This window comes from Mytilus trossulus, chromosome 13 (assembly GCF_036588685.1).
Source record: "Mytilus trossulus isolate FHL-02 chromosome 13, PNRI_Mtr1.1.1.hap1, whole genome shotgun sequence".
Lineage (NCBI taxonomy): Eukaryota > Metazoa > Mollusca > Bivalvia > Mytilida > Mytilidae > Mytilus > Mytilus trossulus.
The window spans coordinates 12639195-12657623 of record NC_086385.1 but is presented as its reverse complement, the minus strand read 5'-3'; the positions used below and the strand labels follow the sequence as shown (position 1 = coordinate 12657623).

The 18429-nt window shown below is 31.8% G+C and overlaps 1 protein-coding gene across 4 annotated transcripts in view; it reads left to right on the top strand.

Moving 5' to 3' along the window:
* Positions 1-15150, top strand: part of LOC134694621 (uncharacterized) — a 67900-nt gene extending 52750 nt beyond the window's left edge. For all 4 annotated transcript variants that reach the window (XM_063555656.1, XM_063555657.1, XM_063555659.1 and 1 more), the window contains one exon: positions 11532-15150. In XM_063555656.1, coding sequence (XP_063411726.1) covers positions 11601-14351 — 2751 coding nt within the window. In that variant the 5' untranslated portion in view covers positions 11532-11600 and the 3' untranslated portion in view covers positions 14352-15150. The remainder of the gene's footprint in view (positions 1-11531) is intronic.
* The last annotated feature ends 3279 nt before the right edge of the window (positions 15151-18429 follow it).

The window sequence follows — 18429 nt, the reverse complement described above, 5'->3', positions numbered from 1 at the left end:
TAAATGATACAATCTGCAGAATTATCTTTATCACCAAGTTAAAACAATCTTTAAAATAATTCCACAGGGAATAAACAGATTATCTTTTATGACTGTGTAATAGTTAATTGATTGTTTGTTCCAATTATCTGTAACTACTGTGTTATACAGTGAAACCTGCCTAATCCAACACCTGGGTATTCCAACATCCTGCTTTCACCAATCCATTTTCAAAGTCCAGAAATATGCCTATCCTTGCTGAAAATACATGAGTATCATTCCACATCCTGCTTAATCCAACAATTTTTTCTTGTCCCCTGAGTGTGTTAGATAACACAGTTTTCACTGTAGTTAATTTGATGTTTGTGCCATGACAGTGACAGGTCTCACTGTAGTTAATTTGTTATTTGTTCCATGACAGTGGTGTGGGAGGGAAGGTCGTTGACTTTATGACTGAACTGTCATTAGTATTTATTAAAAATCTGTCATCACGATTCTTGAACTACTTTTTGTAAGAATCCATGCTGAAGTCTATTATCTGATTTTATATAATATATACTCATTATAGATCATGCAACGAGGGTGTTTGTACTTTTAGGATCTTCTTTGGTTTTCCTTCTTCAAGGTTAGATTGAATATTATAAATTTCTTTCCAGGCCTATTATTTGACACATTTTTTAATTGAGTTTCAGTGATACCTTTATTGATCAACCAAATCCAAATCTTTCCCACAAATTGGGGGATGAGGTGGGGTTGTTGGCCCTTAATATGTCTCTACAGTGTGACTATCATTGTCTTAAAAAAAGGGGGGGGTTGACACATTTTTAGGATGTTGGATACAGTGGATAAATAAAAAAAAAATGTAAAATTTCCCTTTTAAAAACAGGTGGTTAAAAAATGTGTCACTCACAGGGATCCCTCTCTTTTCATTGAGGCTTTTAGAAAAAATGAAATATTGGGAAAAGAGAGATAACTTTATGTCATTACTCATTACTTCATATTAAAATTATTACTTACAATGCAAGGCAAATCTTGCAAAACAGTCATGGACTTTTTTTTTAACAAATTAGACACTGATGAGAATTATCACTTCCATTTTAAAGTACATTTAACCTTTAATTCTTTGATGACACAGTTTTTTGTGCACTTTTGTGATTTTAGTAGAATATTTTAACAATAAATATGTGATGCCAATTGATTCAGACAAGACTAAAGTAGGTTCAATTTCTACATTCTAATCCTTCAAGTGTTTTAAAACATGATGAAATGAAGCATATAATCAAGTTTAAAACCTTCCTAGATTATTATTAAATTTGATGTCAAACTGAAACTATGTAGATGCAGACAAACATTAAATTTTATGATTTAGCAATTTGTAGTGATTTTTCTATTGAGAATGTTCCATCGAGGCCAGACATTAAATGAATAAATTGATCTGAATTCTTAAGCTCCACCATCATGACATTAGGATACACTGACATGTTTCCTTATTAGGAGAATTGGGGGGGGGGGGGGGGGCAGTGACAGACCTATATATAAAGGGCTAGTAACCTGCTGCCCCCCCCCCCTCTGGATTCACCTATGTTTGATATTTTTATGTCATGAGAGAACAATAAGCTAACATCTAATAAACATTTTTTTTGGTCATTTATAAAACCAATATTGAATATAGAGCATTTATAAGGTCTTAAAGGGGCACTAGCTGTCAAATTCATGGTCACCGATTTGACTCAAATTCTCATATTTGATTTATAACAATATTATATGTAAAACATTTATCCAAACTATCATATGACCATATAAGCGATGTAAACATAATTGCAATAACGATATGAATAGATTAAACCAGCACATGCAATTGGATTTTTATAGGTCTGTTTGATTTTATTCTATAGATTAAAAATGTATGTTTATCATTGTTTTTAACCGTAGAATGATTTTTTATAGATCAAATTAGTAATCAAATGATTTACCATAATTTCACTTTCAATGTTGACATTTTTTTCTTTAAATAACCTGTACACGTTTAATGCATGCGTTGTCAATCTCTAATTAGGGGTTAAATTGAAGTTCACATGAATACAGATTTAATGAGGTCGTCTAATTCACTTGCAAATGAATGAGTAATTATCAATATTTCTTCGCTTAATTTGACAAAATTGAACCATTTTGGCTGTTAAAAGCGAATTATTATTTCACTATTTCACTTTCATTATTGATTGAACAAAAACAATCTTATTTAAGATTTTTATATATCTCGTAGCTAGTGCCCCTTTAAAGATTGCTCTACTTTTTAAATATGTGTTTTTTTATTAAATGTAGGACAGAATCTGTAATAAAGTTTATATATATATATTATAAAAGGTTGACATATATTTCTGTATTGAGAAAACTGTGAACAAAAAACTAAAGTTCAAAGATTTTTTTAAGGAAAACATTATGATACGTACCAATAATGATAATTTCTTCCAACAACTGTGAACAAAAAACTGAAGTTCAAAGAATTTTTAAACAGAAAACAATTATACTGATGATGATTTATTCCAACAACTGTGAAATAGTCATTAAAGTGCAAAGTATATTTGATTTTTTATGGTAAAAAATGATACCAGCAATTAAATATATATATATATATCAAAAACTGTGAAAAAAATAATTTGAATGGTATAGTAAATATTTTTTTCATATTGAAAAAATGATATCAGCTATTTATACCAAAAACTGTGAAAAAATAGACTATACATTATATTAATTTACATAAATATATAAAAAAAAAATTAACAGAAAACAATCATAATACCAACATATATAGTTTATACCAAAAACTGTTTAAATTTTTTTTTTAGTACAAAGTACATTTGATTTTTTAAGGGATAACAAACCAACAATATTTCAACCACTGACATTTTTTGTTAGAGTACAATGTATATATTGAAAAGTTTTTCTAGGAAAAAACAATAAGGAAAGAATAAGATCTACATTTCCTACTCAATAAAGCTGACGGCCTTGACCTAGATATTATTTTGACCTCTATATCTGAGAAATAGTTTGGCGTTCATTATCACTGAACTAGTATATATTATTTTGTATAGGGGCCTGTGAGCTGAAAGACGCCTCCGGGTGCGGGAATTTCTCGCTACATTGAAGACCTAGCTGTTGGTGACCTTCTGCTGTTGTTTTTTTTTTTTTTTTTTTTTGGGTCGGGTTGTTGTCTCTTTGACACATTCCCCATTTCCATTCTCAATTTTATTGTAATAGTTTATTAAGATCCATTTTGTTACATCTTGTGATCAATTTTATTTGGCAATTGGCAATGGCAGTCAGCAGGGTTTCAGAACATCAGTTGTACAACCTGCTAGTCAAATGGGTTTTGCTTAAATATACACTTTTTCACTTTTTTGGTCTTTTGGAAAATGTTGTTTGTGCTGTTTTTTTACCCTTCTACAACGAAATTTGATTTACATGCACATATATAAAAATTGTGTTTTTTATCCAACGCAATCATAGGTTTGAACCTAGTTTTCAATTTAGACTTGTTTATATATATATATATATATGAGCTGTCATGCATCAGCAACCTTGAACCAAGTAAAATGACAATTTCAGATTTAAATTCAAAGACTTATAATGATAGACAAGAACAACTATCTGCCATTTACAATCTAAACTGTACTTCATGCCAGAGATATGAATTTCAAAGCTTATAATTTTGTATTTGCCTGAAATTTAAAAATGATTAATAAAACATATATATCTATACATATTATGTATAGTGTTTACTATGCATTGTGGTTTTTGTCCATTGTTGAAGAATTTAGGCTGACCATGCAGTAGCTGTTAAATTTAAGTCTTCAGTTGTGTATAATATATTCATGTCCTAATGCTACCAACTACATTTTTGTGGTAAACAGTGCATATGATACAAAGTCCAGTCACTAAGTTTTAACCCCACACAAATTGCAACAGAAAAAGTTTTATTTCTAATCTATAGCATTATAGGCCCTAAATATACACAGACACCTCTGGGTGCGTGTATTTCTCACTTTATTGAACACCTGTTGGTGACCTTCAGCTGATGTTTTTTTCTGTGGTTGCGGGTTGTTGTCTCTTTGACACATTCTCAATTTTACAGACAAAAGTCCCATAAAATCTATCTTGTGGAAAACTCGAGGTTTACGCAATTAGTATTTTTAATTTCCTATGGAAATAAACATTGAAAGTGGAGATAACTCTGCAAAAATTAGTATTTTTTTTGTCAGATTTTGTTTTCTTTCTTAAAATGTATTTAAAGTAAGATACTTTGATAGGGATATTATTTCGTTTTTAACTATATTATATAATCTTCTGCTTCTGCATAACACCAAATTACGGTAAATAAATTAGGTAAAATGATTTTTATCTTTTAAAAAGCTTCTACCTTATTTCCTTAATTCTGTATACAGTATAAAATATGAAGACAATTCCGATTGACATCTTCCTTTTCGTCATTTTGTTAATTTAGCATTAAACTTGATTAAATGTTCTAGTCTCACTGTAATTTTGCATTCTTAGAAAATCATAATACAAATCAGATATGAAGAAACAAATTGCTCCCAAGAGGCATAACATTTATATATTTTTAGAGTTAGAATGTTAAGGTGGTACCTAACACTACAGGGAGATAACTCTGTAAAATCAGCAGAACGTTTTAATGACGTCATGTTTATAAGGGAATATTAAGCTTCCCAATGATCAAAATAAGTGTTTGTTAAACTGCTATATAACCAGTGTAATTTTTCTGATAAAACGGTGGGTTCAATTTTTTTGAAATTTTTATATTTTTGTCAAAGGGTCAGTAAATACTTTGTCAAAATTTTAAGAAAATTAAACGAGTCAAACTGATTTTAGTTAAAGTGTTAGGTACCACCTTAAAAGTTGTTTTCTATTTGAGTCTTTGTATGCATTTGTAAAGTGAAGACAAAAGAAAATCATTTTAAATCTTTACAATTTATATGCTTTTGTCTATCTAATATTTATGGGTGTTGATTGGCATAAATATTCTGACAAATATGATTTACAATGGAAAGACATTATTTTTGTTGACCCTTTTTACAGCAACAGAAAATTAAAAATATTTAGAAATTTAGACCCATTAAAAATTAAGAATATGAAATACTACTTTAGATTAGATTTTAAACGGGCATCTACAATGTGACCTCTATTATACATGGACCCTCATTTCTCCCACTCATCCATAGGAATGTGATCTGTACCTAGATAAAGGTGAAAGAGTATACCATTATATCATGTTTGTAAGATGATTAATATTGTCATAATTTATCTATTGTTTATAAGGGGGTCCTTCATAAGGGAAGCTAAGATGATGTGTTAGAGATGGGGGCTTCTTGAGGAAAAATTTCCTCATTTGTTTAACATGTTTAATGGAAGTTGAAGTAATAAAGAATTATAGGTATTTAAAAAAAAAAATGTTTTGAAATATTTTGAAATTTAAACTAGCATGTTTATTATTCATGTTATTGATTTATCAATAATGACATTTTTTAAGCCTTATTTATTTTTTATTGCCAAATTTTCAAATAAAACGTTACCAGAGGATTTAACTAATTTTTCATGAGATTGACTTTAATTATAGTATTGAGGCAAATTAATTAGAAATAAGGTAAAAAAAAAACAATTCCTGACTTTTATCATGTTTATGGTTTTATCAGCTCTTGTAATTATTGTAAATTTGGTTTTGGATTCTCAAGTATTTTGTTCTCCAGTATAAAAAAAGACATTTATTGTAGATATGTACAGCTCACTAGGTTAAAGGTCACTAAGTTAAAGCAGGGTTGGATCCAGGATTCCCAGTTAGGGGGGTTGCATATTTTGATTTTCACCTTGCGGAGTGAGGCGTCAATTTTTGTGACGACTTTTTTTAGGTAAAATTATTGAAATATTCTTCTAAATGGGTGAAATGTAGATATCTCTAACTTTTCAGTGTTAAAATTATCGAGGAATTAAAGTTTGAAGCTGAAACTGCCTTAATCCACACCTGACATCAATCTACAGATGGACGGGCGCGACACAAAGTGAGACGAGACTCTCAGATCACAATTGCTCACCTGACCAATATATTTTTCAAACGAAAAGTTCTACTTTTACCAGCGATTTTTAATTGTCCTTTCATACTATCTGTTTTTACTTTTTTGATTTTCGGAGGTCGTGCCACTATACTTGACTGTGTTAGCCACAAACAACTAAAATCAGAATGAGATGCATTTACGCATTTATATTTATTTTATTAGAATCCCAAGCATACAGTATTACGGTACAGAATTCGGCTAAATATTTAGGTTGCAAGTGAGAAATAAATATAGACAACAAGATACAAATTAATAAACTTACCTTTCGCTTGAAACAGTAATATATCTTTCATTATGGATATTATAAAAGAATCTCACCTGCCGACTGTTTTCTTGACCGTGTCATGATGAAATTGTGAAAGTGAGTAAGGGCTGTTTTGGAACTTCGATTATCAAACAAATTGATTATAAAAACCGCAAATACAATGTAACATTTGTTTTTACTTTAACTGCTAAAAACCTATTATATTTGTCATCAAATGCAGCTGCGCATTTAACACCTTCCTTTGAAATTATGATTACCTATAGAACTTAAATAAAGCGTAGGTCAGTTGATTAGTAATCACGTTGATTCTGTTAGACTGACTGTTTTATATCCTTTGAATGTTAAAAAAAGATTGAATGTTGAATGGTCTCTTCTGATACTTAAATATGTTGAAGTCAACCCATGCTTTGCAAATTTTAGGGGGGCGCAGGCCCGCCACGCCCCCGCCTAAATCCGCCCCTGTAAAGGTCATCTGGTTTTCAGTAATTGTAAAATTGAAAGAAAATTGTGTTTCTATTTTTAGGAGACTTGTTTTTTACTTCCTGGTTTCAATATTAAGGTTTAAATTAGAATTTTGGTTAACAAAAAATCATTATTTTCCTATGTAGAAAATCAAGTGGATTGTGAACCTGATTTTATAGCTAGCGAAACTGCATGCTTAATTCAAACAACAAGAAACTGAAATTTTTATTATCATTAAGTTCCAACCCCATTAATTATCTGGCACATGAAAAAGGTTTACTTTTTATTACATCATCAGAAATGAAAAGTTGAAAAAATAGCTATAAATGAATTCAATCACTTTGGGATCAAAAATCAACTACTGTGGATGCCCTTAACTGGTCAAAATGTTTCAACTGAGGTAATACACAGGCATCAAAAGGCGTCATTGTGGAGTAAGGGAGCTACCATTTGATTTTTATGGGGGGGCTAGGATGAAATTTGAAAAAAATAGGCAGGACCGGAGTTCTGGGTAAAAAAAAAGGCAGGATGAGACACTTGCAAAAAGAAAAAGTCAGGACGACAATTTAGGTAAAAAAAGTCAGGATAAACTAAAAAAAAAAAGGCAGGACCGAACAGAGTGAGAAATAAAAAGGCAGGACTGAGATTACAGCTAAAAAAAAATGCAGGACAACATTTTTCATCCTAGCCCCCCCCATAAAAATCAAATGGTAGCGCCCTAAAGGGTGTGGCGTCAAAAGGTATCACTATGGAGGAAAGGGTTAAGTAATTGTATACACAGTTTTCATTAAAAAACAACCACTGTGGGACAAAACTGCATGTTAAATGAATCTTGAATAGCTTGTATACATATTTTCATAAAAATAAAACAGTGTCTGTTTGTCAAAACTGTATCTGTGGACTTGAATGCCTATAGTTAATTGATTTAAAAATGAAATTTAACAGTTTGTCTCGTGTTATGTTCCTCGAAGGCTTTTAATGATAACTGCTCCTTTTAAATTTAAATCAGGATTATGAATTATAAGTGTGTAGGCAAATTTTCATAAAAATAAAACACTGTGGGTCAAAATTGTATATGTGAATGTCCTTAACAGTTTGTGTCTAATGTTTTGCTCCCTAAAATTCTATAAACCTGCATCCTAATTCGATTCATAAATAGTTTTATTTGTAGACAAATTTTCCCATGAAGAAATAAAATTGTAAGTCAAAACTATCCACTATGTCCATCAATGTAAGTGCATGGTTTTAAGACAAGTTTTAACATTTAACAGTTTTTCTTGCTTTAATTGTTCCCTAAAATGCACTTTGATTTGAATTATTGGAAAGATCAACATCTGCCAATGTTCGTAGTTGATATCGTAAACAATATTTTACACTTGGTATTAAAAATTATCTGGAAGTAATTAACAACTTTTCCAATTATCACATACTGTGGATTCATTATTATTCGTTGGATACCAATTTTCGTGGATTTCGTGGAAACAGTTGAACCACGAAATCAAATGTTCAACAAATGACAAATGTTCTCATGGTTTGTATGCAGACTTCGGCAAAACCGCGAAATCAAATATCCACGAACATGTAAGTTTTCCTTAATCCACGAAAATTGGTACCCACGAAAATAAATGAATCCACAGTAGACATGATAGATGTTTGTACTTTACATTAAAATCATATAGATGTATTTCAAATTTCACAGTTGTTCCAAGAATTTAATTCACCTTAAACTTAAATAAATTACCGGATAGACAGGAAAATACTGCTCTATTCTGGTCAATTGAAATTTTGAAAAGGCATTTATAAGTGTTAAAAACAACCTTAAACTGTAGCTGATATTTCAAACAATAAATTAGAAAAATTGATGTTATGAAGCACTTTCAATAAAAAAAATCATACATTTGTTGTTCTAATAATTTTACTCCCACCAATAAAATACAGAAAAATACTGGTCTTATTCTGGTCAATTGAAGTTTTGATAAGGCGTACATGTTATAAACAACCTGTCAGTTCTAACAAGATTAAATATTAGTTAAAATGATTGAAAATCAGTGGGCAAAAATCACAAAAAAGTTCAGTCCAAAGTTCTATAGTCTAAAATTTGATTCTTACATACATAGCTAATTCGTTACCCCTTGGGTGTACTTTTTAACTAATCTTTAACCCTCATTTAAACAGAACTATTTTGATGACCTTAACTATTTGATATCAATTGAGACATACCAAATTAAAACATTTTGACGTCAGTTGCTGACATTGGTGCTAATAGGGAAATAATTATCGTAGATTTAGTTTTCTGTTTTTTTCTCCCACTTCTGAAGTTTATAATGTGATATATAGCTTCCCATTGATGTTTTGATGTTTCACACACAAACATTTCAATTGAATTGACGTACATTTCATTGGTATTTGACAGTTTGCAGGATTATTTGTTCTCCGAAATAGTTTATCTGAATGCCCTCCTTAGAGTTGTTTGAGCAGAAATCTCTGAGATAGTTTATCTGAATGCCCTCCTTAGAGTTGTTTGAGCAGAAATCTCTGAAATAGTTTATCTGAATGCCCTCCTTAGAGTTGTTTGAGCAGAAATCTTTCGCTTTGAAACAGTAATATATCTTTCATTACGGATATTATAAAAGAATCTCACCTGCCGACTGTTTTCTTGACCGTGTCATGATGAAATTGTGAAAGTGAGATAGGGATGTTTTGAAACTTCGATTATCAAACAAAATTGCGAAATACACACACATTGGTATCCCACACAATAATCGAGTTCTAACCGCCTCTACCCATGAAATACACACATATTGGTATCCCACACAATAATCAAGTTCTAACTGGTTTTGTGAAGAATCATCCAGTTCAAAAGTGCTTTTTACATAATAAAATCAGATTGCATTCTAAACAAGATTTTTTCCCAACCAAATCTGACAGCCAAATCTATACTATTAAACGAGAAGACCTCATTTTTGGTGTCGCTTCTCTTCCTTCCACAATAAATCAATCATCATGCCTCTGTGTCCTATAGGTAACATGCATAGTCGCATTTGGCATCTGTTCTTATGATTATTCATATTGAGTTATTTTGGGAGAAAAACGACAAAAAAGGAGTCCGGATCTGATTCCGTCATCAGACTGACTTTTAGTCATAGATAAGACTTCCTGTTTGAAACATGCACAAATACAACTAATCGTTTGATAGATAACAAAAATGAAAAATAGATAAGCCAATCAGAGCGTTCTCCATTTCATGGTGTTTAGATCGCAAGAACCACAACTATTATACCTCCTTACAGTTGACAATTATTTTTCGCGTTTACCTACATGTAAACTACGATTATACTTAGAGACTCTCTGTATTCTGTTTACTGTTTCTTTTTAAATGTTTACTATTTAAGGGGTCATACCAGTTGCATTTATATTTAAAAAAAAAAGTACAACCAATCGTAGAGCGTTCTCCATATATCATGGTGTTTAATAGATCGCAAAAATCACATCTATACTTCCTAATAGAGAGGACAAATATTTTTCGCGTTTATCTACATGTAAACTACGAGTTTACTACTTTAATATATAGAGACTCTCTGTATTCTGTCAGGGAATTTCTATGTTAGTATAGAAATTTCCTGATTCTGTTTACTGTCTTCTTTGAAATGTTTACTATTTAAGGGGTCATATACCACTTGCATATATATTAAAATCAATAAAACATGCTCAACTTCATCTAAAACTACCTCGACCAAAAGCTTTTACCTGAAGTGGTACAGATGGACGATACGGACGGACGGACGACCAAACAAACGAAAGCACGGATGCACAGACTAGAAAACATAATGCCCATAATTGGGGCATAAAAAATTATGGTTAAAAGGGAAAATAGTGATTTGGCAAAAATGAAAGTAAGGTAGAGATTAGAGGGAGGCAGGACCTTTTTCGGGGCGTCGGGATGGGGTGTTTTTAAGCTCCGGATTTGGGGATTGATCATTATGACTGAGATCCGGGAATAAATTTTTCTATTTCGGGATATTAATTTCTTTAAATTTTGCATCTCGGGATTTCATGGTTTTAAGCCCGGGAATTCGGGATCAGGACCCCTCCAATCGACAACCCCTCAAATTAGCCTTAGTCGGTATTAGTCATTTATACATGATTCAAATCCTACCATTGGCATGTTAATAAGGCTCTCCAAAAAAAAGTGCTGATGGATTGTCATAGAAGCATATTTTTTAGACTAATAGTTACATTTAGTTCATGTTTGAAAAGGTGCAAATTTTTAATTTGATTTGTCTTTTACCAAAAGAAGCATTGTTGCAAAGGAGAAGATTATAATTGAATTTAACAGAAAGGAAACAAATATCGGACTTTGGAAAAAGGGAGATACCTTTTATGTATTTCTCCATTCATAATATCTTTTACAAAAAATCATCCTACAAGCTGTATATGCCCGCGATTTTGCGGGTGTGTTCTAGTAGCTATTAAAATGAATACATGGAGTAGTACCAGTTCAATGCAGTTTGAGCTTGTTATTTTCCCCTGGATATTTGGGATAGTCCCTGTTACAGCAGGTTTTTTTCTAGATTGTTTGCATTCACAGTTTTAATATACTGTAAATTAATATTTGTTTTTGTGTCAATAAACGTTGAAAATATTAATGAAAGTTTTTAAGTGCTAACAAGTTTTAATTGTTTTTGTTTTTTTATTTTCAGGTTTGATTGAACGTAGCACTGAAAGTTACTCAAATTTATGAAAAATGAAAAATAGATGAAAAAGACGCCATGAGAAGTCTAAATGATGGAGACATGACAATTACCAACCCCCTCCCCCCTCAGAATTTGAACACAAATATGATTGGTCAGTTGGGAACAAATGTTGGGGAGGAGCCAAGAAGGATTCTTGTCAAACAGGAAGCTGTAGACGAGGAAGATAGCTCGGTCAATAAAAGGAGATTTTTACGTCCCGAAGTTCCTGATTTACCGAAACAACATAGTGATCCATGTGGCCGTGTATCAAAAGAAGGAAAATATGAATCTGATTCAGAAAAGTTTTTTGCATATAACAGAAATTATGAATATGATAGAGCATATAGGGAACAAAGATCTGTTGTTGAAAGATATAATGTTGAAACTCTACAGTATCAAAGTTCCTTCGAGCAACGGTCTGTTATACGAATGCCTTATAATCAAAGTGCACCTAACCTTTTATATGATAAACAAGAGGATTCAGAAATGACCGGAAATTTATTTACACCTACGACCTTCAGGGATTCTGGTTATCTTGGCAATTATCACCTCGCTAAACAAAAGGAGGCGAAACAATCGTATTTATCAGTTTCTCCAAGAAGTTTAGGAAGAGAAGCATTTAGATCAGCTCGTCTTCCGAGAAGTGATGATAGCATAACTTCAAAAGGTCATTCAGATTTTAGTGGATCAGAAGACAGTTTTAGTAGTCGAGAACCTTCGCCGTATTCAAAGGACATCAGATCACCATCTCCTCACATCACGAAATCTTCGTCAACAGAAAGTAATGAGATTAAAAAAATTCATCAGATTACTAGCATTGTGATAACTAGTGACGATGATGTTGTGACAACAGTGAAAAGTGATATTGACACAATGACAGGACATGAAGAAGGAACTGAGGGATTGTTGTCCTATAAACGGGCATTGTTTCCAGGAAATTTCAAGAAAAATCTTCAACATCGTTACTTTAGTAGTCAGAAACGAAGTGGCTCTCAATCATCGTCGGATGCTTCTAGTTTTGATAAAGCGGAATCTGCTCGTTCTCTATCAAACTCACCCTCTCAGGAACGTAGTTTTGAGGAATTACCAAGCCATTCACCAAGTAAGTCAAAATCTTTAGACACTGAATCCATTTCAACAAACACAACAGAAGAAAGCGATGTTTTTATGGAGACTGCATCAAAAGTTCAAGCGCCAAAACGGTCTCCTCAAGGTTCTCCAGACTTTTTACAGATGTCATTCACTCAACAAGGGCATCTGCCCACCCAAAAATATTTTGGATCAGAACTTACACCCAATAAAGAACAAGTTCACCTTGTTCCTAGTCATCCGTCTCAGAAATATTTTGGGTCGGAAATGGTGATAGGTACTAAAGAACAGGAAATTTATGGACCTCAAAACACAAAACCACCATTTCCTTATCTACATCACCATTCACCAGGATTCCCTTCACCACATTTCCTGTCGTCGGCTAACCCATCACCATTGTGCTCTGTTCCAGAAGGAGGCCATATTTTCAACTTCAATATGTCAAACCCATTTGAGGGTTTTCATTCAGATGCAGAAATTCCTTCACCAAGCCCTGGTATGTCGCCTGGAATTCATTTTGCATTTCCACCGAGAGCAATGATGCTAAACTCCATGTCAGAACTAAATCGATTGGCCGTTTCTCCACGAGGAATTTATCCTAGTCAGCCCATCAGTATGCCGTTATCACAGATACCGTCCAGTCACCCTATCTTAGAACAAAATCGTGATCAACGTAGGACTTTGTCAGACTCTGATGCTTACATTTGTCCTGTATGTAATCAAGTGTTCCCGTCTTACGATAACTTAGCAAAACACATGGCAAAACATTTACCGACCGAAACTGTTCGACAGGGCGATAACAACAAAGTACACTATTGTAAAGTTTGTAACAGATCGTTTTCTCGTAGCGACATGTTGACACGCCACATGAGATTGCATACAGGCATTAAACCATATGAATGCAGTGATTGTGGACAAGTGTTTAGTCGTAGTGATCATTTGAACACACATAAACGCACTCATACCGGTGAAAAGCCATATCGATGTCCTCAGTGTCCGTATGCAGCTTGCAGACGTGACATGATCACCCGTCATATGAGAACACATTACAAAAGATCGGCCAAGCGGGGAAAGTTTCTGTCGGTACCAGAGAGAGAAGGAGATTTACGAAAAAGTTCCGTATCAAGTACTGACACGACCGATTCACAGGATGTATCTGGACGAACATATTCACAATCCAGTGTGGAAAGTGTAGATTATGACTCGACTGGATCTCGATCCATATCAAGAGGTGATAGTGGTGAGAGGATGTTGTTTCCTCTATCACGTGGAGATAGTGGAGAGACAGATAACAGAGCAGCAAGACCGTGGTCCAGTACAGAAAGTGCAGTGTTTGAAGATTCTAGCACTGATGGCAGATCAGCTAAACTACATTCTATTCAGCGTACTTCAGCAATTCATCGAGACATACCTATACAACGTGACACCCTTAAAGACCCGTTTCTTGGTTACAGGAAAATGAGAAACTGGTCTACAACAAGTTTTGAAAGTGTTGATTCAGAAGACTGTAGATCCCTTAAAGATTCCTTTGCAGAAGACACAATATTTGAAGCAGACGGCAACTCTGTTACCATGACAACATCAAATGTACAAATGGTTTCTAGACAGAATGAGAAATGGGAAGGACCATTAATAGGGGTTGAGAACTTACAAGAAAAATGTTCTATAAGTTCTGGGAGTAAAACAGTAGAAGATTGATAATTAGTTTATTAGGGTTTTAAAATGTTTATTTTTGCTGATCTTTTCAAAGAAGTTACAAAAGGCCTATTGTTACCTTGAAATAAGGAAACGACCTTTGCTGACACATTTTTTTCGCATTTATAAACACACATAAGATTATAAGTATTTAAAGTTAAATAGACTTTATCCTACTTTTTCCTCAGGTTGAAGGATAATTTTTCCCACAGCACAATAGTTTGACCTTTGGAAAGATCAGTAAAACTAACAGTAGAACAAATTTTATACTTTTTCTAAAAGTCTCAGAAACTGACGCATTCCTTTATTATATCAACACAAAGAATTGATATTTTTTAATTAAGAGTTTTTTATATTTGTTGTTATATTTTATATTGTCCATCATTAAACTCATGTTGTTATTATCACTCAACTGTATGTTAGGGAGTATGAGCCACACCTCATTATGTCATGTGACTGACATGTGACTGACATGTGACTTATCTTGAATATAACGAAGGCATCTGTAAGGCAGAGGAATCTTAAAAAAAACGTATGGAGGACATTTTCCCCCAAAATTCAATTTTTTTTTTTAAATTTTTTAAATTTAATTGAATTCTTGGAACTTATTTGCTTAACATGGGTGATTTTAGGGGCACCATTAACAAAGATTTATAAACAAGAAATTAGAAGAACAGTTTTATTCTTGACCTGTGCTGTGTGGTGGCCGGTGGCTTGTACTTCTTTTTATACGGTAGTGATAAATAATTGTCACTTTAAATTAAGGTGGGCTTTGATATTTATTTGCAGGAAGATACAATCTAACCAGATAACCCAACATTATGATTATGGCTGTATTTGAAAATATTTTTTTTTGAAGATTCTTTAAAAAAATATTTATTTGAAAATTGCTTGTGTCAAAATTTCATTTTAAATTAATTCACTAGTATTTGATGTTTATCTATGCTTTTCGGATAAAACAATTACAGCAGATTATATTTACCGATTTTGAACAAGTATACTGAATTATCTTCCCCTTGACCTAATTTACATATCAGGACGAATGCAATGTAGGAAAGAAATATCAGGGTCAGACCTTAATTAATGATGACAATTTTATCAAAATGCATTTTGTATTTTATTATGAATGAGGGTTGATAGTTTTAAATGGTACTGTTTTTTTTTATTATTTGCATATATATATAGCTATCAGAGTGTTTTCTCTAATTTAGTGCTGTTTGACGATTTCTATAGAAGAATTTTTATTTAAAAATCAGAGGTGAAAGTAAAATTACAACATGTTATGAAATGCAAATTTATTTCAATTGTTTTTCAAAAGTTTGGTTAAGGTGAAATGAACATTCCTGTGTTTCCGTTATCATAGTTTTTAATTTACCCTAAATATAAGCTTTAATGTATGCATGATAAAGAATACTGATCATTTTATAAATTAATAGATTTCTTTAGTTTTTTTCTTGTGTAAAAGAAGAAGGAAAGTTATATATGGTGTGAAAAATAAAGTAAAAAATGCATTTTGCATATTCATCAGAATTCTTGGTGTTTACGTCTGAATTTTAAAACAGTGAAATAATCTTGAAATTTTCACTTACTTTTCATATAAGTTATAAGGATACAATATTTAACAATCCTTATCCTTTTAATTTTACTAGATTTTGTAAAATTTTCTGATAATGATAAAAGTTTCTATCAAAGAATCTGTAAATGAATTCTGCAAAAAAATACTTAAAAAGATGAAGGTTGTGAAATGTAAGACGAAAATTTTTGACAGATTTGCATTTTTTATTTTTAAATTCAGACATTTAACATCAAGAATTTATTTCATATTTGTTTCATACCACAACTTTGTTGTGTTTAAATCAGTATTATGATAGTGGATATTATTTTATACAAGTGCTATTTATATGTTTAAAAAAAATTGTAATTTGAACAGTGTTTATGTTCAAAGGAAGTAAATTTGAATTTAAGGGGAGTTAACTTGTATTTTCAAGGGAAACAACTCATGTTTACAAAAATTCCAATTATATGTAGTTAATTTTTAAAATTATTTATTTGTAGTTTTAAGAGATCTTCTCAAAAAAATATATGTACATTTATTGAGTAAACATTAAATCGATAACTTATTTAAATTCCAAAGAAATGTCTGTATTTCAATGAAAGCATGTAACCATGGTAACAAAACATAACTTTTGAACATCTAAACAGTTTAAATTACAAATAAGAGTGGTTCCTTAGTTTGCTTTTCAAAGAGTACATAATTACCTTTATCTAGGAGAGTGTTGAATTATGTCCCTTTATTTCTAATTATAATCCAGTTATTTTTATGGGTTTTTTACAATGTATTTATACAAGCACTGCCAGGTGTTTTGTGCTTAGTTTGGAGTAGGCCACTTTTGATATATTAAGGCCATTTATTGGATTCTTAGATTCAAATGTGATTATTATAAGATTTTGGGTAATTAGTTATTTCAAAATTTCAATTAAGTTGCATTTATTAGGTTTTTAAATAATTCAATACTTTTCACCATTTTTTCTTTTGAAAAATTCTTACTTACAATGCAACTATGATCTCTTAGGCAGAGTTCAATTCAAACTCTTGAGGTAACTTTACTTATTAGGGTTTCAACAATACCGTTTCATTTGAACCACTCCAGTTAACCCCTCGTACTCTCCTTCAAACCCTCACCGAGCCAGGGTTAAACTCAAGGAACTCTTGAATGACGTCAAACCAATGAAAATATTTTATTTTCTTATGCTTGGTCAGGGCCTGACCCTAGAGTTACTTAGAGTTGTTCCGAATATCAACTCGAGTGCGTTCACGTGATAATTTACTAACTCTGAAGTCGATCGTAGAGTTTGAAGTGAACTCTGCCCTAATGTCAGGATGAAAAATCTAGGAAATAAAGTTATCTGGCCTTAAAAATGGAACCCTTCGAGTTTTGATCTGAATAGTATCTTTATTTCAAGTGCCTTAGTATTGATCCATTTCAACGACACATTTTTTTAATTTTTTTTTTAGTTCCACTGTAGAAATGGAGATAATCCAAAAAGGGAGATAATCCTGATTATTTATGGTAGAAATTTTAGATAGAACAATGTTTGTAAATAAATGATACTAATTGTACTGTTGTAAAATCAAAATATCAAAAAAGCAAAAGCCTGACATAGTGTGTGAGTGTTATATGAAGAATTCATCTTATCATACTCTAAAGGATTATGGGTAATCTCATTGTTCCTACACCAAAATGAAAACAGTGTTACATCATTGGATGGATTTCCAATGATCAGAAATTTTTGAACAAATTACCACGTTTTGGTGAACACTTTTGAAAATATTACCCAGAATGCATTAGATTCTGAAAGGCAAATTATGCTTAAATTCTTAACAAAGAATATACACAGAATATCAATTCATATCAATTAAGTTTTAATTTTTGTTACTGATTTTGCAGCTTTAAAACTTTGGTAGGGGTCATCAGAGGTCATTTAAAGGAGATGATCCTGTATCTTTGAAATTTAAAAAGCCTCCCTGTAATCTCCAGAACCACCCTTATTTCTTAAAGTACCTTTTAACTAAAACTGTGGTAAAATGGGGAGGGAAGTCACATTTCTTTCTGAATTGAACATTTTTATTATTTAAAAAGACAAAAATCATCAAAATCATGACAAAAATAAAATCTTTTTGTACATAGATAATAATGTTTTTTGTCAATTATATATATAATTTATATAAGTCATTGACACAAACTAATTTTTCAAAACATGTCACTGACATGCCAAAAATGGAAACTATCAACTTGAAAAGAAGATAATTTTAGACAGTTCATGATTTCTGTGGGCAAAAAATTACATTCTGTTTATATTTACACAATCACACATGGGCAATTAATGAAAGAATTTATTATAAGTGCTAAGTGCTCAATAACTTGTTTTGTAAAATTTCCCGGTGAATAAATATATATCGTATATATGCAGTGTATAGGTTTATTTTTGATGATTGAAAAAAGAGTGAATTGAAAAGTTGTAAATGATTTTTTTCACAATTTTTGAGAAAAAAAATAACACAGTATTAGGTTAATCTTAA